Below are 24,295 nucleotides of genomic sequence, written 5' to 3' on the forward strand. Positions count from 1 at the left end.
ATATATATATAATTATTTTCATTATACTATTTCAATTTTAATCATTTTAAATTATATTGTAATAACAATCTATTATATTAAAGCAACACGATTATGAATATTTACATACGTATTATAAGTATACAAAGTACGTGTAATGAAACTCGGTCTGACAAACGAGTTAAATGCCTCTCAAACTTACATCTCTTTCAACAAGTTTTATCAACTTGCATTTACAATGTATATATCAACACCCTGTACATGACCGGTATCATACACCACCCACAGTATCTGCGTAGTCAGCATGCTCGACCCGACAATGTTCGGCTGCGCCACTCTGGTTTCCGCTCCCGTAAAAGAAGGACCTCGTAACGTCTCCTTCGTTCATTTACAACCACCTGCTCATCGAGAAAGCATCGGGATTCTTTTAGTTTATCCATCAGTTGCCTATTACTCGTAAGGAACGGGTGCAAGAAGAACCAGAATGAAGAACAATGCGACTTCCGGTCTTCCACTATCTGTCTGTGCGTCCATTTGCGCGCTAATAATCCTGATTTCCTTCACCGATAATTCTTATGCTAAACGTGAGTAATATTTTTATTTTATTTAATTTTCAATATTATTCAAATTTATTTATTTACTTTTTTTTGGAAAATATATTTTTAGTAAAAAACCAAACCTGTTAATATTATTATTAATTATTTTAAAACAAAATTTTTCCGATAATAATTATTCTTAAAATTTATTTTTTCGTGTTGAAAAGATAAATTTTCTTAATAATATTTTTGGATGTATTGTATTATTATTTTTTAACAAAGACACAAATAAATTTATCTTTGTATGGGAAAACTAGTCACGCAATAAAATACTTTAGAACATGCAATTTCGAGATTCACTTTCGAATAATAGAATTTTGCAATTGTTAACGAATAAATATTTATTTCGCTTGAAATTGATTTAATATTATTAATATGAGTTTTCGAAGAATAAGAATATGTGAAGTAAAATATTTTGATAAAAATTTTGATGTATAATATTATTAATATTATTTTACTATTACATAACATATTACATAAATAATTAAAAAATATTAAAAGATTAAAATTAATTTATTTGAGCCTTATTTTTTCTATAATATTATTAAGATTCAAGATAACAAGTTTAAAATTTTTTATTTTTACGTAGAATAACACATTACAATTAAAACTTCATTTTCACAACAAGTTTATAAAAGTATTATTTATTATCTATAAGTATTGTATTTTTAAATTAATAGAAACATAAAATTATATATTATTCTTCGAAATATTATTATTGCAATTTAATGCATCTTTTTATATTTTATTATTAGTTAGATAAAAGTGAAAATAAAATTTTACAAAGTCATTACTAAAAGCAATTTATATTAAGAAGAATTTTATTTGCTTTATATATATTAGCTTTATATATATATTAAAAAAATAAATATGATATAATTTATAATATATTTTAATAAAAATGATTTTTTTTATATAATATATAAAAATATATAAAGATTATTTTATACATCTATATTCTTTATTAACATAATATCAAAATATTAAATAATTTAAGATATTATCAATTCAAAGTTATATTCAAATAACTTTCTTTAATGATTTTTAAATGAGGATATCTGAAAAGTTTTGTAGAAACTTTATTATTAAAAATCGATTTTAAACAAAACTTTTTTAACAAAATTATATATTAAAAGTTATTTATTTCAAAGTAGCACAAACAAAATAATGACAAACTCAAAAATATCAATCAAGTTATTAATTCTTATTATACTATTCCCACCATTCCATTATCATTCCATTTTTGCAATATCTTCCTGTCATAATCAATTTTCTAGCTTTTACATAGATCATAATTAGACATTCGCGAACATTTCCATAATCCAATTTGTTCCAGTCAAAGCTTAATGAAGATACTCATGATTCAATGTATTGTACAACTGTTGATCCCTGCAAAGAATCATGGCGCCCGTTTAGCGAGCAAAAACCGATAAAAATCGTATTTTCAACAATTACTTTTGAAAAAACGAATTCTTAAATAATAAAATTTAAGAATTTTTCATTTCTTTCATTTTGATTTGCACGTAAAATCATTCTGATAATACAATGATAATGAAGTTGGTTAACTAAAATTAGAAACTTCTATTAGAATTTTGTATTGCTGAATATTATTCCTATTGGAAATTTATGATAATGTATTATCTATATTTCAAAAAAATTCTAGAAATGGTTTTGCAGAATAACTTTTAATTCTGTCTTTGTATTAACTTTTGAAGGAAAGACATTTTGATGCCAATAATGACATCAAAAGTAATATAATTCTAAATTTCATAAAACAATTTGCAAAATTACTTTAAAGAATAGATAAGATCAATATATAGTTTTTCAAAAGAAGTATTTTGAAGATAATCATAATGATATTCAGCAAATAAACAAGTAAAATAATAATTTTATCGCGATCAGTTTTAGTTTTGTCAACTTTATTGCCAGATCTCATGTATCAAATGAAAAAAAGGTGCATAGTATTCGTGAAACCTTTGATATTCCTTCCTTGCAGGAGATAGGGAACTTGATTTAAGAAAAACTTCATTCTATGTCGCGTGTGATCTCTAAGAGCAATCGAATGAATAATTCTCGGCTGTTCAGTGCAACCTGAACTTAAATTAGTTCCATCGTGATGGCAAACAAAGATTATCCACTCAATGTTACGCATTAATCCGAATGTTTGATTATAAATGAATGAATGAGATATCGAAAAGAAAGAATGTGTGTATAAAGTTATGTGGGTGAGAATAGTAAAAAAATCAACGAGGGAAATCAGAAATGTGATTGATTTTTAAATTTTCAGAAAGTATTTGTTGAAAGTAAAGAAGGAATATTTAGTATTTTGAAAATAAAAATGTATTTAAAAATTATTTTATGTATAAATTTTTAATTATAGAAATAGATAATATATTATTTGAAATATTTTTTTAGAGATTTTTTTCTTCTTTTTTAGAGATTTCAGAAAAATATTTTTAGAAATCTTTTTGTATGTAAATTAGTATGTAGGAAGAAATACGAGGCATTTTGAAATTATGAGAAGAATATATTTAGAAATTAAGATTTTTTATATATAAAAATCAATTCTAAAATCTTAAAACACCTACCATTTATTTCTAAGAAAAATTTTAATATTTATAATTTTAGCATTATAATTAAAGCATTATAATTAAATAAATGAATAAATTTTAATTAATTGCATTTACTTTCTAAAATAAAATTAATGTATCTAAGATTTTCAAATGAAGATGTGTTTATTACATTGAGTTTTAACATTCTCATAATTTAACTGGAACGATAACATTCATATAGAATAATATGGGTATAATCATTTGTTTTGACTTTAATACCTAGTTTATCGAACTAAATACCTGATCTGTTAAGCTAACTACATGGTTTTGCATACTATATAGGTTGAAACAAAAATGAGAAACAGATCAGAATTATAAACGAAAAGAAAATTTTTGATATTTTTATTTAATGCAACTAATATTTCACATTTCTCATATAATTTCACATTTCTCATAATCTTTTTTCATTTTCTCATATAATTTATTTTGATATATTTATTATATTTATTTAGGTTTAAAAATTGAAAAATATTAGATAATTATTAACTAATTTGTATATTATTTTGTTAATAATAATTTTAAAAGTTCTTATTGCAATATCATCGACAAGTTGATTTTTTTGAGAACTACATTTACATATAATCAATTTCATATTTTCATTAATATTTTAATTTTTCTTTTTTTAACTTTAATTTCTTAGTTAATCATCTCAATGCAGTTATTTTAATTTCATTTAATTCATCTCAATTTTTTAATATTTATCTTAATGTTTATCATTTAATTGTCATTAAAATGTCTTATAATCTTGATATTTTCTCTTTCAACTTCTACCGTGAGAAGCTTCCATCTTGTTGAATTTATCTTCTTCGTTTCGTAAAATGTAATGTAAAAATTCAGTTTGAACTTACGTAAAAATTGACGAGTAGGAAAGATACGAACGAACACCATACAGTTTCATATTATACCCTCGGTGTTCGTGCGTAATTGGATTTGTTCATATTTGTTGATACTTCCGTTGCTAATTAATCGTGGATTTCCTTCGATCAACTCAATTCTCAGTTTTAAGTGAATCGCGGCTAATGACAACCATTTTGATCAATGTGAATCGAAAAAGATGAAGGAAAATGAAAATTTTATTTTGAAAAAAAAAATAATAATAATAATAAATTTTTACTATAAAAAAAATGTTTTTTACATTCAATATTTATTAAACAGAGTTTAAATAGAAATTATATACAAAAAATATGAAATGAGTTTAAAGGGAATTTTGGAATTTCTTCAAATAGCTCAGAAAATTCTCAAATGGGCTGAAATTTGAGAATTTTTGAATTTTCTAAAAAAAATGATATTGGTTAAAAATATTATATCTTCGAATTTGATATAAAATTGAAAATTTTCAGTTAAATATGCTATTAATTTCAGGAATATTTTATTCTTTCAATTCTTTCAATATCACGTGTTTTAACACGTGACATCTTCTTTTACAGGAATCTATCTTATTTATTTTTATAACAATTTTGTAATATTTTGATTACAATATATTGATATCATAAAAATAATTTTTTACATTAATAATAGCAAAATTTATTTATAATTAATATAAATTACAAGTAATTGATAATAATTAGTGAATATCTTGTTCTCTTCATCATTTGAAATTTGATAGATTATTCTTTTAAATGTTATTTCTATTTTTAATCTATGAATTTCTTTTCTTCTAATTTTCTAATATCTTTATTTTATTTATTAATTTTTTTTTTTATATATCACAAAAAGAAATAATGAAACAAATTTTCATATATATTTTCTTTTTCTTAGACAAAAATTTTCTTTAATTACACTATAGAATTTAATTATTTGAACATTAAAAATGATTATCGCTGGTTTTAATATTATTATAAGATAGATTGCACAAATTTATCGAAAATTGTATTGTACACAAGCTATGCGGAACGAAACGATTGATTTTTTTATTATTATAAAATTTTCTAATGTACTAGAATTGTTATGATTATTTAATACATATTTTTATTCTATTGACATAATTATTGGTATAAATTACTTGTTTATTGTTTTGAATAATAGTCAAACTATCCTTTTCAATATTTCTTTTTTATTACTGTCCATAATAATTGTTTCATGTAACCAATACAATATCAATAAATAAATATTTCTAAATGATGGAAATATTTGATAACATTATCGTTTAATATTGTAAAATAAAAGTAACAAAAGTCAGAATTAAAATTATAATTTGCAGACAAATTAGTAATAATGGTAGATATTAAGTTATTTGCTAAATTATATGATAGTATAAATCATATTACATTTATTTGTATGATCAAATAATTAATTGTAGAAAATGTAAATGCAAATTAAATTTATTTCAAGATTTATTTATGTTGTTGTTTGAAAGTTATAAAATTAATGCACGTTAAAAGTATAATATTTTAAATAAAGATATATTATTTTTATTATAAAATATGCGAATTATTTTTTAATATTAGTAACATTTTTTTCTTTTTCTTTAATTTTTACATTTATTATTTTTATTTTTCTAAAATTTTTTAAAAATAATTTTCTCTTGTAAAAAGATATCTTTATACGATCTCTAATTTTTTCAGAATTTTTAAATAATTGTTTTTTCCTGGAATTTTTTAGATATGGTGATAAATGATGGACATAAAATACTTTCATTAATATTCTAAGCTTAAAAGTAACTTAAATTTACTCTAAAGTAATGAAAGTAAGGAAATAATAATTAATAATATAAAATATGAAATGTGCAATTGAATTTGTATTAATTAAGATTTATTTGATATGATTATTCTAAAAAATGATAAAATATAAAATAATAAAATAATTATGAAATTGATTTATACATATTTCAAAATAAAAACTTTTATATAATTATTATTCTTTTTGAAATTAATAAAAAATAATTTATATAATAACATAATCCTGGTTTTCTATGAAGAATGTTTAATAACCTGTGTAATATTGACAACAAAGAATATAAATAATAATAGAGATTCATAAATACATTCTATATTTCATTTTTTTCTTACATTTAAACTCAAATGTTGACAAATGGTTTGAGTGCACAATAAAATAAATCATACTAGATAAATAAATGAATATATCATTTAAAAATTCTAAGTATATATTATTATCTAATTCATTGTCAAAAATTATTTAAATATAGAAAAGACTAGAAATTATTTGAAGAATAAAATTAAAAGAAAAATTATTTTACATTATTTATATATTTTATATTATGTTAGAGTAATGTTTTACTTCTTGTTTTTTTATTATATTTTATTATATTTTAATTAATTTTCATTATTGAATTATACATTTTTATTTATAAAAACAATTGATTGACATTCGTTTTTGTGAAAGTTTAAAACACATTTATGCTATGTTAATTCTTAATAATTCTTAATTTTTAACATTATAATTTTTTTAATCATTTTAGAGAAGTATAGTAAACTAGAAATGCAATTACATGTTCGAACTTACAAGTTATTAATTATCAAAAAACTTTTAAATTAAATTATAAAGCTAGAAAATATTGTGTGAATTTTATATCAACTTGATCAAAAGATTTAATTAATCATATTGAAAAAGTTACATTTAAATAAAAAAAAAAATTTTTTACAAAGAGAATATACTTCATCAGATCTTCATAAATGCTCTGAAAAGTTAAAATTCAACGAATATAAGAATTGAGCTTTTATAATATTTTTCGAAAAAATAACAAATTAAATATTTTTTAAACAATTAAATATTCATAGAAATGATCAAATATAAGTTAAATATTAATATTTATTGATTTCATACTGATCTACAAATTTCTATTTAAATTAATATATTAATTATTTTGTTGCTAATATATATTTTTGTATCTGTCTATTTTTAAATCATTTTAAAATTCATTTAATATATTCACTTTTAATATGAAATATTATTATTTCTAAATTTGGAATTAAATGTCAGAAATAATTGATAGATTTTATCCATACATTAATAAAAGATATATTGATAGAAATGACAAATATATTGTTAAAATTAATTAAATTTACTTTTCTTCTTTATTTTTTCAAAATTTATTTAATCATATTATTAGAATTGTTTCTTAATAATTTATTATAAAATTAAGTAAAAAATTAAAAAATAAAGATTGAATAGTGCTAAAATTTTTAAAAAAGATCATAAATAAAATCATAATAATCTTTATATCATCGACATATACATATACATATTTTTGATGTATGTTTTGTTTTCTTTTAAAATCTTATATTTTACATATATATATATTTATTTCCATAATATAACAAATATAATACAAACTTTCGATCAAAAATATAACAAAATTTCCTACTTCACATGAGATGCCATTATTTCCCTTAATCGTCTTACTCGTTGCAATTCCATTCGGCTAAATCTTATTACTCACGATAATTTGATGTATGGAAAGTATGATGGGAAAAGATTTTTACTTACCATGAACTCAAAAATATCTTGTACCAACTCTATTACCACTATCACAGTCAATATCATATCGGCTTATCATAATATATATATGTGTAATCTCTTACTACACTCGTATATTTCAGAATGTAGAAAAGGATCAATATCTGATTAAATATGAATTGGTTTAAATAAAAAAATAAAAAGAACCGTATTCAAGCAGAATTTACATCTTTTATGCATAAAAACATGATTTATTAATCTCGTAGCTCTTTCTCATTTTCTCTCTCTTTCTCTCTCTTAGCATTTCAAAGATGTTAATTATATATTTATAACTAATATATTTATAACAGTTAAATATTTATAACTACCATATAATTTTTTTTATGTTGAAGTTCATTTTTAAGGAATTTTTCTTTAGAAAGAAATGCATTCACTATTAATGCATAAAAAAATTAATTTATTTAAAAAAATTGATAAGATAAATTATCTTTGAATATGAAAAATTTCATTTAGAAAAATTAAGAAATTATTTTAACAATAATTTTATCGATAAGGTTTGATTGATAATAACAGCCTTTTATAATAGGTTCTCGTGAATCAATAATAGGTACTCACTTATTCTATTATAACGAGCTAATCTTATTTTACCTTAACGCAAAGCAAATTATTTTATTTATAATGATTTTTATAAATAGGAAATTATAATTGTTTTTAACATTAATTAATTTTTTATTTTCTAGTTTTTTCAAATATTTTTTAAAATAAAATTTATTATCAAAAATATTATAATTTTACTTAGAAAGAAATAAAAAAAGTAATTATAATTAATAATTATAATTACTAAAATCAACTTTGATTTATATATAACAATTATATTTTATAATTCATTCATTTTTATTATTAAAATATTTATATATTTATATATTTAAAATATATTTTCTAACATTGATAGAATCAAATTATAAATTTTAAATATAATATATATTACAGACAGATAATTTCATTAAAATTTATTTTTATAAAAATTTAAAATTATATCAAATCTATCTTTTTAAATTTAAATAATATGTATCCACTAATAAAAATTGAAGAATATGATAACATTCCTTGAAATATTACAATATTATATATCTTTTGTGCCTGACCAAAATCGATCTACTTCATTTAATATCTATAATCAAATTGTTTCATTTTCCTGATCATAACGACTCTATTCTACTTGGTTCCACTATATTGAATCTGTACTACTTGTTGAATCATTACTGTCCTACTTCACTAGCTATAAAGGCCTTCTACTACTTGTTGAATCATAATTTGCCTATATTACTGTATCTAGCCTAATCTCAAATCTCAAATATTTCTTTTTACCAATATTATCATTACATTAGTTCTGTTAATATTCTTATGTTAATATTCATAATTATTCTTTTATTTATTATAAAAATTATAAAATTAAATTTAATTAAAATTAAATTATTATTTTTTCTTCAAAAAATTTTCAACTCTAGAATCCTAATATTATTTGATATAATATATCTATTATCGAAGTTCCAAAGGTTAGAATTTTATTAGCAAAAAATTATTGAAGTCAAAAATTATATAAATAATATCTGAAACTTTGATCATTGATTTAAAGATTAGTATTCTGATTAATTTGTAAATATTAAATATTTCAGAAATTAATCATCTATTCTAAAAATTAAATATTAGTGAGTTCAGCAGATTATCAAAAAGTCAATATCATATTACTCCTTTGAAATCTTTAATCAAAAGATTGTTACAAATAACTAATCATCTTCTTTTCTGATTACTCTCTAGAATATCTGATTGGTTCATTAACAATCACAATTGTTAGTTGCAATACGAACTAACGTGAAACCATTGTTTTCATCCAGGTGTACCATGAACTTCATTTATCTCTTGCCTTTAATTGGGTAAATGTTACGTCTTTCGTTAGAACGATTAAGATTTGTATCAAACAATCGATTTAACTTTTTCAACGATATCAGAATTATCGAATAATATCAAACGTTACGTAACTTTATTAAAATTTTCATAACATTTAACATGGACATCATGATTTGAATGATTTAAAGAATTATTTTATTTTCTGGCTCATTCTTACTTTATTATCATGATACTTTCAAATGTTTCGAGACATAATAAAAAAATATTACCTACATATACTTAATGAAGTGGTAATCACGTATAAAACTGACAATCTCGTAAAAAGTGGAAATACTTTTCACGCAGTTAAACAGAATTAGAAGATCCTGGAAATTGGAAAACAACGGAATGCACTTTCGTTACGCAATAAAAGGAAACAATCATTAGATCTCTATTACCAGGCGAATACTACGTATCAACAAGTTCGTTATTTATCGAAGTACTACTGTTTTATCGATTACAGGCTAAATATTTTCGATCGTGAGATTAATGAATGGTACATCTCCGGTTTTTTTAAAAAAATAATTGCATAAAGTGTGCTCGTGATTTAAGGTAATTTTTCTTGCAATTAGTTTATCGGAAAATTGATTTCTGCACCAATCTTCTAGTTCTATAGTCTAGTGATATATTTGATATTTAGGGTTCCAAGTTTACGTGAAAATTTGAAATCATTAGAGTTTTTTTATGATTTCTTTTTTAAATTCGTATTATTTTCTAATAAAGTATTCTAGGTACATCTAAAATATTGAAAAGTTATGAAATTTAATCTTTAGAAGTTCAAATTATAAAAATTTAAACTTAAGCAAAGTTTTTTTTATAGATTTTCGTAAAGTTTAATATTCTAGATTTATCTAAAATATTTAAAAATTAGGAATTAAAAAAAAGAATCAATTTTTTTAAAATTTACTTTATATTTTTATTTTTGCATAGCATATCTATATGTATTTATTTTCAATATCTTAAATTTGTTTAAATATTGTTTATTAATATCTTTTGTTATATATTTGTTATATATTTTAATAAAGTTTTCAAGATATATATATATATATATATATATATATATATATANTATATATATATATATCGTTGTGAATAAGTTATATTAAATTTAAATATTCCTCTGAACATTGCGTTGTTAAATAAATATTAATAATTCCTTTTCATTTTGTAGTCAAAAATGTGTAAAATAAATAACACAGTAGTATCAATATTAGGAGTTGTACAGTAATACAATAAATCATGCATTGATTTTATTTTATCAAAGTAAGCACATAATAAGAAAAATAAATAAAATAATTAAGTTATTATTTAATAAACAAAAATATTTAAATTCATGTATTATTATATTACTATAATTTTATTTATATATATTGTATAAGAAATTTTTTGATTATACTACAAAAAAATGATTAAAAAAATAGGTAAAATACTAGATATCCATTGTTATGTCGCTCTTTAAATGCAGTAGGGATTCATAGAGTTTGTAGAAACGAATCGCTTTTATCAAATCACTCAGATCCAGGAAAAACGTCATTTCTATCTACAACGAGGTCGAGACCAGTTATTCCTTCCTTACTGTTGCTTTTCACGATGTTTTACCTTACTTGAAACTCTGAGATGTGAAAATCACTTTGAAAATTTAATATACGTTATGGAAGTAGGCACTTTTTATTATTCTGTCCAATTATTTTTTGGAAATAAAGAGTAAATTTTCACTTATAAAAACACATCAAAAGTGATTTTCCATTCACGCTTTATTTATATTTTTTAATAAATGTATTATTCAATTATTTTTAGAAATAAATTTAAATGATATTTCATTATAAAGAAAAAAAGAAAAAAAATATAGCAATTGATCTTAAATTAGCATATTATTTTACTTGTATTTTTTTATAAGTACTTTTTATAAATACATTATTTCTGAAAACATATTTAATGGAATTTATTTTATCAAAAAAAAAAAAAGAGAGAGAAAAAAAGATATTGAAAGCGATTTTAATTTGGCATACTATTTTATTTATTCGTTAAGTATTTTTAAAAATACTTTTAAAATAGTACACTTTAATAAATATGAATTTTATAGATAGAATTTTATATATAAAAATTTGAAATTAATTTTTATTTCAATTCATTCTATAGTTCACTTGCGTTATATGGGATTTTTTACAATTCTTTTTTTTTTTTTTTTTTTTTGTAATATAGAAAGATATATAGAAGTATTCGTATTAAAATATTTATGAAATTTTATAGATACATTTGTAAATATTTGAAAAAAATTTTTTTTTTTGTAAATATTCATATTCATAACGAACGAGATTTAGAATATTTACTTAATCTTCTCTTTAATCTATGGATTAAGGTCAAAATAAAATTAAAGTGAATAATATTGAATTGATTCAAATTTTATCATGTATAAAAAATCACTGAGTGTTTGTTTTATTTATTTGAATAATGAGAAGATGATTTGTTTGATTAAAATTAATCAAACAATCTTGGGCAATGAGATATTATATTTATTCCATCAGCGTAATCCATCAAATTTATCTTATTGGAAATTTTTTAATTTATGATTCATAATTTGCTAATATCCACTACTAATACCCAATTTGCTAATACCCAAGACAATTAAATTTTTTCTAATTGTCTTCGTAAAATGTTTATAAATTGAAAAATATCGTAACATTTGAATATGTGCAATTTGCGCGCCAAAATTAGCAGCGAATTTATTAATCGATTTTGTTAGGAAAATGTGAAATTTTCTCAATTGATTTTATTTATCATATTTTTTCATATTTCATTCACCGCCATTTTTCATTTAATTAACAATATAATTATAATATATTCATAATTTTCCAATATAATTTTATATAATTATTATATGAAAATTATTATGTAAATTTTATACTTTATTCCTAATGATTATTCCTGTTAATTTATTAAAATCATTAATAAGATATTAATTTTATACGACGTTTCCATTTCTTTTTTTTTCTTCTGCTTGCTTTTTTTCATTTCATCGTTATATTATTTATACAAATAGAAATCGCATAATGAAGAGAAACAGAAGTCAAGAATTCAATATTTATTCAATAAACACGTCGAAACACGATAAATCGTTTCTAAATATTAAATAATTGGAGGAACACTCACAGTTAATTACACAACACTTCCGAATACATCGGATTACAACATTAACAGCAGTATAGTAACAGCAGAAAACAACAGGAGCAATAATTTAACAATATCGCAATTCCATCAAGAATAAAACAGTGCCATGATGAATCAAGGTGTTAAACAGTAATAAAAACAGGCTGAAACGTGTACGTATAATTTGACACATCTTTCATCCAGAAATAATGGAATCATGCAAGCTGCCAAGCTCGTTCACACGCTCGATGTATGTGACTGCGATTCCAATTGGAACCAACAGATTAAGTTGTCCAGTCGTGGAATGCATTTCGTCCACGATCATAAGCACAAAGTGAGAGAGAAACGTTTTGCCATATCGCCTGAATGTTTCCATTTTCCATTTTCTATTTCTCATTAGACTGAAAACGATTTATCATTAAAAAGGTCTCCATAAAGAAATTTAATGTGTCTTTTTTAACTTTTCGAACAGGGATTTTTTTAAACAATGAATGCAATGATAGTTATAAATCTACTACTAAATGGACTGCCATATTTCGTTTTGAGAAAATTGTTGGAATCATGATTAATCGGTGAATTTTTATCATTGAAAATTTCTTAATTTATGAATGACATGTAATTTGTTAATATTCTCTTCTTTGCTAATATTCAAAATTATTCATCTCATCGCGATAAAACATTAATTCTTTTAATCTTGCTTTGTTTTGTAGAAGAATATTTGAATATTGCAAAAGATTGCAATTTAAAAAAAAAATTGAAAATGCTATATAATTGGATAAATATTCGAAATGATCTATGGACAATTTCTAATCTGGTTTCTAATCTATCTTATTTTCTTTTTAAATTTTCCTTATTCTGGACGGAGGAGGCGACAAATTCTTTGAATATTACAAAAGACACAATTCAACATGAAACAATTGATTTAAAATAACTGATCCAAAAATAAGAGAAATGGAAGAGGGATCATTTTTATGATTTTGTATATTTATCTCTTTACATAAAAAGCTTTGTAAGAGGATAATCTTTATCGGTAACGAGGTCTCTCGTGATCGAGCCTCTTTAAAGAGCTTTCGAAGCTTTTAAAACGTAAGAACAAGATGCGGCCGAGGAAAAAGGCTCGAAATCGTTGATCGATTAGAACCAGTCTTCAGATAATAATTGAGTGAATAAGGTTATAATTCTCTTTTTCTCTGATCCGCTCTCTCACCGTGGATCAATCATGTCTTATGCCGCGCTTTTTAATTTGACTTTTAATTTTGCCCTTTCGCGACACTTTTCTTTTTCGCATCTCTCTCTTTTTTTTCTTGTGTCACACTCGATTTATGATTCGCCATTTTACATAAAGTGTGAATACCATTCTATTTTAAATTATTTAAAGGGCGCATTTTACTTATTCTTTAACATGGAATGCGTTTTTTAGTGGATGGAGAATGAGTGAATTCGTGCAATTTCGATGTGAATATCATTTTAATCGTAATAATAAATAATTGTATGTTATTATGTTGTAATAATGATTAATTGAATACAAGAATTTTGATACAATAGAATCAGTTTTATATACGATATTTGAAAACAAAGTAAAATTTAGTTGTAAATAAATTTTGCTTTCATAAAAAAAATTAATATATCGAGTTATATTATTCAGTATGATTATTAATTAAGTTATACAACTTGTTGATAGGATCTCTCATTTATATTATAAAGATACTCATTAAAACAATTAAGAATCTTTTTCTCTTCTCTTTTTGTTTATAAGCTTTTTAGCTTTTCTCATAATATAAATATAAATTAAATATTTTATTATTCTTATTATTATTATTCCAGTTTCTGTTCTGAATGGCATTTGATTTACAATCTTCATTTACATTTTAAGAATACAACATTTTTCTTTTTCTTTATATTCTTTAAATTCTCTGCTTATGGATTAAAAACGCGTTACTCATTCTCCTTTTTCACTTCCGTCTAATAATCGATTATATAACTTTACTTTGAAAAGCTTTAATTTATGCTATTACCTTTATAGATTTTTGCATTTATTTAAATAATATTTGTCACCTTTTACAATGTTAATTTTTTTTAAGTTTTATTAATTTTAGATTTGTTAATTTTATTTTTGTTTCAGAAATTATTAATTATCAAAATCATAATAAATATATATATAAATTTTTATATGGTACATTATATTTTAATATTTGTAATTGTAATTACTTTAAAAACAAATTTTATTACTTTTAGTTTTGTTATTGAAATTTAATTTCATTCAAATATTTTGAAATAAAATATTTTGTATTACTTTTTCTTGAGAATTATTACGACCCAATTACTAATCCCTTAAAAGCTTACTTAGTTTTTCTATGTTTTCATTATGTTATTAAAGAAATAAGAAGTAAATTTGAAAGTGAAATTAAATTTTATGGTCTTGTTTATCATATGCTAATTCTTTTAAATTTTATACAGCATCTTGTTTCTTATAGTCGACCAATCTATTTAATTTACTTATATTCTATTATAATTCTTTTGAAAAATGTTCATTATATTTTACATAAATTATTTCTTTTATATTTTCAAACAATTTGATTAAAAATTTTCTAATTTATCTAATTAAATTATTTTTATAATATATAAAATTTTTTAAAAAATAATCTTTTGATTATTAAAATTTTATTTATTGACAAAATATATCAACTTATCGATCTTTTTATTTTAATGATTTAAATGAAGCTTTAATTTAGTTTGTAAATTATTTTTGCCTCTTTAGATGAATATAAAATGTTATTTATATAATATAAAAAAGATATAACTTAGGTTCTTGAATAATTTGTATAGTAGAGAATTATAACATATTGAAATATTATAGTATATTTTCAAGTTAAAAATTAGTTGAATGAAATAATTTGTTATATATAGTTAACAAAAATATAATCTATTGTTAATTGAATAAATTATATATGATTAAATCTATATGTGCAATAAATCTATATAATAAATCCATTAAATTTATATTAATATACGATATTTTTTCTAAAAAATTTTCATCTTTTTATATTTATATAAAAATCAATTACAAAAAATCTTGTAAATTTTCAACACTTATTTATTTTAATATAATAAGTATGAGATATCCTAAATAATATAGATGGATATTAGAAAAATATTAAATATTATTAAATGTTAAATATTAAAATTTTCTTATATATATACATTTATATTAAACATTTTATATACATAGATTTTTAATATTTCTAAATTTCCACTTTGATTTAAAAATAATATTTATTAATTAATCGGAATCAATAATATTTAATATGTGACACGAAAATATAATATTAATTTATTATCTTAACAGGTGGTTGTTCTGCATTTGGACATTCCTGTTTCGGTGGTCACGGCAAGAGATTTGATCCAAATATACGGGAGAAGATGCTTCAAGATGATGATACGATTATTAACAGTAGACATCGAGAAATAGAAGATTTAAATTCGCGTAATGAATTCGATGTTTCTGAAAAAAAGTTTGGAGGACAGACAGAGATACTTCCTTCTCAGAGTCGTCAAGATTCTTCGAGATTTAATCCTTTCACATTATCCTTCATCGTTCGACAATGGGTATATTTAAATAATATTTTATCTAAAAAGAATAAAAGATAAAAATAAAAGATAAAAACGAATGAATATAACATAAATTTAAATTTATCTGTATAAATACTAGTATTATTTTATAATATATAGATAGTTGTATGTAGACTCTTTCTTATATGTAGTTTTATCTCCCTATTAATTTAATATAAAAGATTCTAAGTATTGTATATTGTTTGAATATAATAGAACGATAGTATAATTTTTGGATAACAAATGTTTCAGATAACAAAAGTTTAACTATATTAAAGTTTTATCGTTATATAAAATCTCATTAAAAATTTAATATACTTCAGCACTTTTTTCTGTAAGTTATACACTGTGCATAATAGTCTTGTATGCTAATTAAAATCAAGATTGGATCAGACCAGAATTAGATCCCTAACCCACACTATTTCAATATTTTTAGCCTAATCTTCTTTGCTTCTTTTTATTTCTTTTAAAAACGTGATTTAATAGTAATTATTGTAAAAATATCATGTAAATGATGCTTAATTGATATTCAGTGATTAATGTATCATATATAAATATTTGATAAAAGCCATTCGTTCATTTTTATATTTTATTTTTAAAAATTAAAAATAATATTTCAATAATCAATGATTAATGATTCAAATTACAGTTGACGTCGCATCGTCTTCATCAACCGGACATGGAACTTAATAACAAATAAACGGATAGGATTTCTATTATATTTTGAATTTGAAACAAAGAATTTAAAAAACTTTAGAAAACAAACATAAAATGAAAATTGATAAATGAAAATATTTTAATAAAATATCCCGGTTGTTGTTACATTATAATTTTAATAATTTTCTATTTTGTTTTTCAAATTCTATGAATAAAATAAAATAAAATAAAATAAAATAAAATAAAATAAATTATATTTAAATAATTGTTAAGATAATACATATATTATAAAACTAGAATATTTTTATTTCTATTTTCAATCATTTAAAATTGATAAGCAGAAATTATATTATATTATTTCTGTATCTATGGATTTCTGTTTTGATGATGAAGTACAATTGTTAATATTCTATTTAAATTATATGTAAGCAAAAAGTAGAACAAATAAAATGTTCTTCCTTAAAATATTTGTTTAACGTATCTTAATTACATTTAATAGATATTAGAATGTAATTTAAGATTTTAAATTATTTAAATTAAGATAATTTAAATTAAGATAATTAATTTTTTAGGAAATCAGTGCCACTTTCAAAATGCCATTGGTAAAACATATAAATAAAAAGAATGGTAGAAGAATAGAGATAGTATAAGAATTGAACTTCAATGCCATCTTTTGACTATTAAAAACATTTCTTTAAAAATAAAATAAGGAAAAGTAAGAATTGAGTTTCAGCACCATCTTTTAAAATTTATGTCTTTCTTTCTTTTTATACTTGTGAGATGGCGCTAATGTCAATTCTCCATTTTATTTCTATCCTTATTTTACTTGCTCTCCTTGTTTATATTTTCGAAAGAAGTACAAGATTCGATATTTCGATTCGATATTTTCATTCAATACATTAATTACATTTCAATATTTAATTTCTTTTTTATATTAAAAATTAGATTTTAATTTTTAATGTAAAAAAATAAATAATAAATTATAAATAGTATATATAATAATAATATTTCTTTTGATTTTTAAAAACATATGTAAGATGACCGTAGAACGAATATATTTGCTTCAAGAATAGAAATCAATTTATTGATTGAGCTTTATCAGAGTTATTATTTTAATTTTGTGTTTGTTAGGAAAATTTATCAATTTTAAGATATTTAAAATTATGCGTCCATGATTTTATTACTAATAATAAATAATTACGTACACTGATTCTGTAATCGTTATTTTTTTAATGAATATAAGAAAATGAATTGTGAAAAATATACAAATCAATGATTGAAAATTTAACAAAGTATGATGCATATATAATGAACACATGAATTTATATATACTATATATATATATATATATATATATATAGTTGCGTAATTTGAATGTTTTTCTTACAAAAGCTTATTATATGAATAATGGATTTATAATTTGTAAAATATATTATATAAAAATAAAATGCTAGTAAATTTTTATCAAATAAAAGTATTATTTAAAATTTCAAAAAATTATTTCAAAATAATTATATTTTTATTAAATGTATCTTTTATTCAACAAAAACAATTTTATTTTTTAAAATAATTTCTTTACGTATTTTTGTTCTTTTTTTTTTCTATTGTATTAACGAAAATAAAACTATTTTTTAATAATTAATTAAAATTTCTTTAATATTACTTTTTTATCACGTGATAGAATTTCATAACCGTTATATCACATCAAAAACAAATAAATTTGCGCCGAACTTATATAGGACAAATTAACCTTTTTTATTCAATACGACGTTATTTCTTTTAAAATTTTTTTATAATCATGAAAAAATAATATTTAAATAATATGTAATATAAGGACAACTATAATTTTCAATAATCATGAAGCAAACTTGATATCTATTTTGAGTTGTACGTAATGTGTTAATCATTTATTTATAACACTACTGTGCTGCATTTTCAGCTAATCGGACAAGTAAAATATAAAATGGTATATTATATTTGAACTGTCAAATAACTTGTTTATAAAATCATGGACGAAATTTGGTTTCATCTATCTAATCAATTTGAGACACTTCAGGTAATTATAATTCTTGAAAAAATATATATTTTAAATAATTTATATAATATATGATTTTAATGTGATATAATAAATTCATTAAATAAGCTTAACTAAGCTTTTTAGAGGAAATAATATTTTTTTTCTAATATTTATAGTTAATAATTTGTTTAAAAAAATATTTCTAAGAGTATAGCAATTCAATTTTATTAATTATAAATTATATTATTCTTAATTATAGATTATATTAAATAAGAAAAATATCATTATTAATTATTTGTTTCATTCATTTTTGTATAAAAAAAATTTAAATTATATTCAATTTTATATTTTTAAATATGGATTTTTTTGGAAAAGATTCAAACCTCATTACTTGTACAACAAGGACAACAATGGATCATAACATGGTTTGCTCAAGCACGTCAGGTTTTTTATAAATTATACAATAATCAAAACATACAAAATGTGAAAGAAATTGTACAACATCTACTTATTTGGATTGAAAAAACATGGGAACACTTACAATTTCAGTATTATAATATACATTTCAATATCACTGGACTTTATAGACAAATAAAAACTTTTTATAATAATGAAGGTATTAAAATAATGTTAAAAATTTTGTGATTTCATATCAAAATTAATTGAAACAATGTTATATAACATTTATATTAAATAAATATATAATAAATAATAACATTTATATTAAAATATCAAAATAATATTATATTTAAGTCTATAATAATATAATATAATTTTTATTTTTTTAGTGTCAAATAGGGAACTTGCATTTTGTTTAGCAGGTCTAGTTGTTGGTACTTTAGTTGGTTATTATATTAGAATTACTTGGGAACATGTGCCTCGTCATATGCATCATATAAAAGCTATTATATGTCATCATTACATTGGTATTGAGGTATTGTATTAAATTAAAAAATTTAAATAATAATAATAATAATAATAATAAATTCATTTATATAATAATAATTAATTTTTAATTTAAAATACAATATTTATATTATTTAATATATTCATATTGAATTTATTATAAACAATGTAGGGTGTATCCATGATAGATGATGCAGAAATGCCTATGATAGAAAGGTCTAATGAATTATTAGTACAAGTTAAAGCAGCCTCTGTTAATGTTGTTGATACAAAAATTTGCAATGGTTATTCTAAGATTTACAGAAGACTTCTTAATTATGGTGTATGTAAAATAAAAAATTATTTTTTTTATTATCTAAATTATATTGTTAATATATTTATTATTTATTTATTTTTAGAAACATAAAGAACTCCCAGTAACTTTAGGTAGAGACTGTACTGGAGTGATAGTAGGTATAGGACAAAATGTTATTAATTTTGACATTGGGGACGAAGTATTCTTAGCTGTACCTTCTTGGGCTCCTGGTACAATGGCAGAATATATAGTAGTTCCAGAAAGTCAAGCAGTTAAACGACCAAAACTTTTTACTTTTGAAGCATCTGCAAGTCTTCCCTATAGTGGATGTTTAGCTTGGGATGCTTTAATTAATAGGTCTATAATTCAAGAAGGCGATGCAAAAGGAAAACGGTATTGTAAAATAAAATAAATATCGTTTGTATATGTAAATAAGACTATAAAATTTATTTTTTAGAGTACTTATATATGGTGGAAATACACCTGTTGGTTGTATTTTAACTCAACTAGTTAAATTATGGGGTGGATATGTATTTACAATATGTACACCAAACGCAATTCCTGTATTAAAAGCCTTAGGAGCAGATAATGTTATATCATTGGATAATTCAAATATAGAAAAAGAATTACAATTACATGACAAGTAAGTATAATGCAAATACTTTTTTATGAAAAATAAGAAGTACATATTAAATTTATTCTGAATTAATATTAATATTAATAATAAAATTCAAATAGCTTTTAATTAAATTTTTAGTATTTGAAACTAGCTAAATTTGTAGATTCGATGCTATATTTTATACTGGAGGTCAACCAATTGATGAACGTATATTAAAACAGAATTTAATACCTTATGGTTCTTATGTTTCTACAGTCCCTGAACAATTAATATCTGATTCATTAGGTTTTATATTTAGAAGTATATTTGCTGGATGTGTACGAGTGAAGTTATTAATTCAGGTAAAATAATACTTGATAGCTTAATTAAAAATTCAATATTATTTAATATGCAGCATTATATTTATTGTAGTATGTATTTGGATTCAATATGCATCAGTGGAAAGAAGGTTCAAAAATTAACACAGCATATTTGCAAGCATTGTGTGATTTAGCTGATGCTGATCAATTGCAAATGGTTGTAGATAGAGTATATGGTCCTTATAATATTGAACAAGCATTACATCACATATTAGATCCCAATGCTATTGGTAGTACTATAATAACATTTCAGTGACAATTAAATGTTATACATATGTAGAAAAGTTTTCAGTTATATAAATATTGGTTTCCTTTATTAATATATGTTATATGTATATAATATCCATAATGCCTAATCACTGCCAAATACCATCCAAAAATTGAAATTTTAATTCTATATAAGATTATAAAAACAATAATAATAAAAAATTTTAATGAATGTGATGAAACCAGTAAGACTGAATAAATATTGTAATGAAATTATTTTACATAGACAAATTGTTATCTATTTGTATATGTAAATGAACAAAAATTGTAATAAAATATACAACGAATACAATCAATAATATTGAATGGTACATATTATACTATGTATAAAAATGTATAAAAAACATTTTTATTGTAAAATGTAAAAAGAAAAAATGTAAAATGAAAATTAATTAAATTAAATATTATTTGTATATGTATAATCTATTTTATGAAATAAATATAAAATTGTTTAAATATTTTTAGATTTACAATAACTTTATATATTGACAATATTATAAGTGATTCAAATTGAAATATTTTTGTAAACATTGACATTCATATTTGAAAAAAATTAAAAAATTTTTAAATTTTTAAATAATTATTTTGGTCTTCCACGTGGTTTTCCTGTTGTACTTTTTTTAGTTTTTTTAGTTGTTCCTTTTGTCTCTTCTATCTGTAAAAATATAATATATATATATATATTAATTTAAAAATAATATAAAATAATATAATATTAATAAAATTGTTATTTATACTTACTTTACGTTTTGTAGGAGTTGAATTTGGTAATACTTTAAAGAATGTATCCAATCTTCCTTGAGTGGAAGTATTTCGTGCTTTATGTAATTTTTTTGCACCATTTCTTACTCTTTCTTCATTAAATTGTTTATCACCACATAGGTACTTTACTAAACCTTCTTCATCTGGTTCTATCCATTTTAACTTGAAAAACATACATATTTATGTACATATTTCATGTGAATATTTGTTATAAATATAATAATTATAATAATATATATATAATATTATAATAATATATATATAATAATAATAAAACTTATTAACATAAATTATTATATAATATACCAATATATAGTATTAACATATAAGTTTATTATTATTATGCAACCATCAATCCATCAAAATCTATTAAATATAAAATTTTAGACTTACATCAATTGTTTCAGGATCTGTTACTTCAGGTTCTTGAAATAATAATCGAGCTTGTTTGTAATTCCAATCTTCTGGAATTGGAAATTTCTTAGTATCCAAATTTTCTACAATTTTTTCAAGTGTCCTATGTGTTTTAATTAACTCAATAGCTCTTTTTGGTCCAACTCCTTTAATACTATTTGTATAGTCACAACCTAACATTATACAAAGATCAATGAACTGTAAATAATAGAAATAATAAATGATTAATTTTTAGAAAAATTGAAGATGAAGAATAATGTGTATAATATAATTTATGAGAAATTACACATTTTAACTTGAATGTGCTTAAATTTTACTTCATATTATATTAAAATTTTTATATATTTTCTTATAACATTTTTATACAAAAATATTGTATATTTATCATATAAATAATTAATAACAGAAATATTAATATCATGTTATTTTTACATACTTCATCATGACTTAATTCAAGACCTTCTAATACTTTATCTTGATGAAATTCTTGTACAGGCATTTTTCTTGCTTCACTAAATGTTAATCGTCTGAGTAAAATATTGCATCCAAAAGTAAGTGCATCCATATCTTCTGTAGCAGTTGCAAAAACTTTACCAGCTTTTACCATAGCAGCACATTGTGCTTCAGCTTCACATGGAGCCTATAAATATAATATATTATAATGAAAATTATAATTAATATTTTGTTTTTACTTACATCAATGTAAGGAATACCCATTAACTTCAATAATTGTTTAGCTTCTTCTGCATGCTCTTTTGTAACTTTTACTAATCTTCTGTTAAATTTTTCTATATCTTCTACATTTCCTATGTTCAAAATATATAAAATATTATAAAAAAACTTTAGAATCATATTTATATAATAATATAATCAAAAGCAATAAATTATATTTATTAGTTTTAAAATTAAATAATCGGATAATTAAAAATACCAGCTTCTTCTGCTGCTTGTAATAATTTCTGTGCTTCGTCTCTCTTTTCAGCTCGTTTTGCTAATTCTCCACCTTTTAAATTTGGTGGTTTTCCATCAAATACATATACAGGTTTTATTCCTTGCTCTACTAAACGTATTGTTCGATAAAACATACCCATTAAATGACTGTAACGCAAAGAATAATCAAAGAATAATATAAAATTACATAGATATTCACTAATTATGTACCTAGTTGTTTCACCATCTACAGATGTAAGTTGAGCGCCTTCGCTACGTACTGCAATAAGAAATTGATATAAACACATAGATGCATCTATGGCTATTTTACGACCTAAAATAAAAAATGAAATATTGTTTTTATAGTAAATTTTGATAAATATTTGAATAAATATTTCAAAACTCTGAATTATTCATACCAAAATAATGTTTCAATTCTTGTTCTTTGATAGCATTTGGTGCAATATCTGCTATTAATTTTGCTAAACCCAAAATACCCATAATAATAATTAATCACTCACGTTGATTAATAAAATTATTCAACAATAATTGAAACATAGAATTGAGCAAAGATGCATAAAACAGGTCTTTCGCGCCAATATTACGTTCTATAATAATCATTATATATATAATATATATATTATATTACAATAATAAAAAAAATTCTTGCATTATTTATCAAATTTAAGAAAATTGAAATTATCAAATATTCATTGCATATATATTTTTTTATATTTAATTTTGTTTTTCAAAAATAAATAAA

General features: G+C 21.2%; 3 protein-coding genes across 3 annotated transcripts; 2 read left to right on the forward strand and 1 right to left on the reverse strand.

Moving 5' to 3' along the window:
- The first annotated feature begins 371 nt into the window (after positions 1-371).
- Positions 372-17,083, forward strand: LOC122718565. Its single transcript, XM_043943693.1, has 3 exons — positions 372-563; positions 16,044-16,303; positions 16,956-17,083. Exons 1-3 carry the CDS (start codon positions 464-466, stop codon positions 17,004-17,006), a joined length of 411 nt encoding a protein of 136 aa, XP_043799628.1. The 5' UTR covers positions 372-463; the 3' UTR covers positions 17,007-17,083.
- A 1,580-nt stretch (positions 17,084-18,663) lies between these two features.
- LOC122718538 (reticulon-4-interacting protein 1 homolog, mitochondrial-like) lies at positions 18,664-21,479 on the forward strand. Its single transcript, XM_043943643.1, has 9 exons — positions 18,664-18,850; positions 18,903-19,019; positions 19,356-19,596; positions 19,769-19,914; positions 20,059-20,208; positions 20,285-20,574; positions 20,639-20,824; positions 20,964-21,141; positions 21,212-21,479. Exons 2-9 carry the CDS (start codon positions 18,972-18,974, stop codon positions 21,413-21,415), a joined length of 1,443 nt encoding a protein of 480 aa, XP_043799578.1. The 5' UTR covers positions 18,664-18,850; positions 18,903-18,971; the 3' UTR covers positions 21,416-21,479.
- A 415-nt stretch (positions 21,480-21,894) lies between these two features.
- Positions 21,895-24,162, reverse strand: LOC122718540 (flap endonuclease 1). The gene is made up of 8 exons (XM_043943644.1): positions 23,952-24,162; positions 23,764-23,866; positions 23,534-23,700; positions 23,299-23,408; positions 23,039-23,242; positions 22,582-22,800; positions 22,168-22,350; positions 21,895-22,081 (listed from the first exon to the last, which is right to left on the reverse strand). The coding sequence occupies exons 1-8, from the start codon at positions 24,031-24,033 to the stop codon at positions 22,007-22,009; spliced, it is 1,143 nt and encodes a 380-aa protein (XP_043799579.1). The 5' UTR covers positions 24,034-24,162; the 3' UTR covers positions 21,895-22,006.
- Positions 24,163-24,295: the final 133 nt, after the last annotated feature.

The sequence above is a fragment of the Apis laboriosa genome, unplaced genomic scaffold (genome assembly GCF_014066325.1).
Source record: "Apis laboriosa isolate Shangri-la unplaced genomic scaffold, ASM1406632v1 scaffold64_cov150, whole genome shotgun sequence".
In the NCBI taxonomy this organism is placed as follows: domain Eukaryota; kingdom Metazoa; phylum Arthropoda; class Insecta; order Hymenoptera; family Apidae; genus Apis; species Apis laboriosa.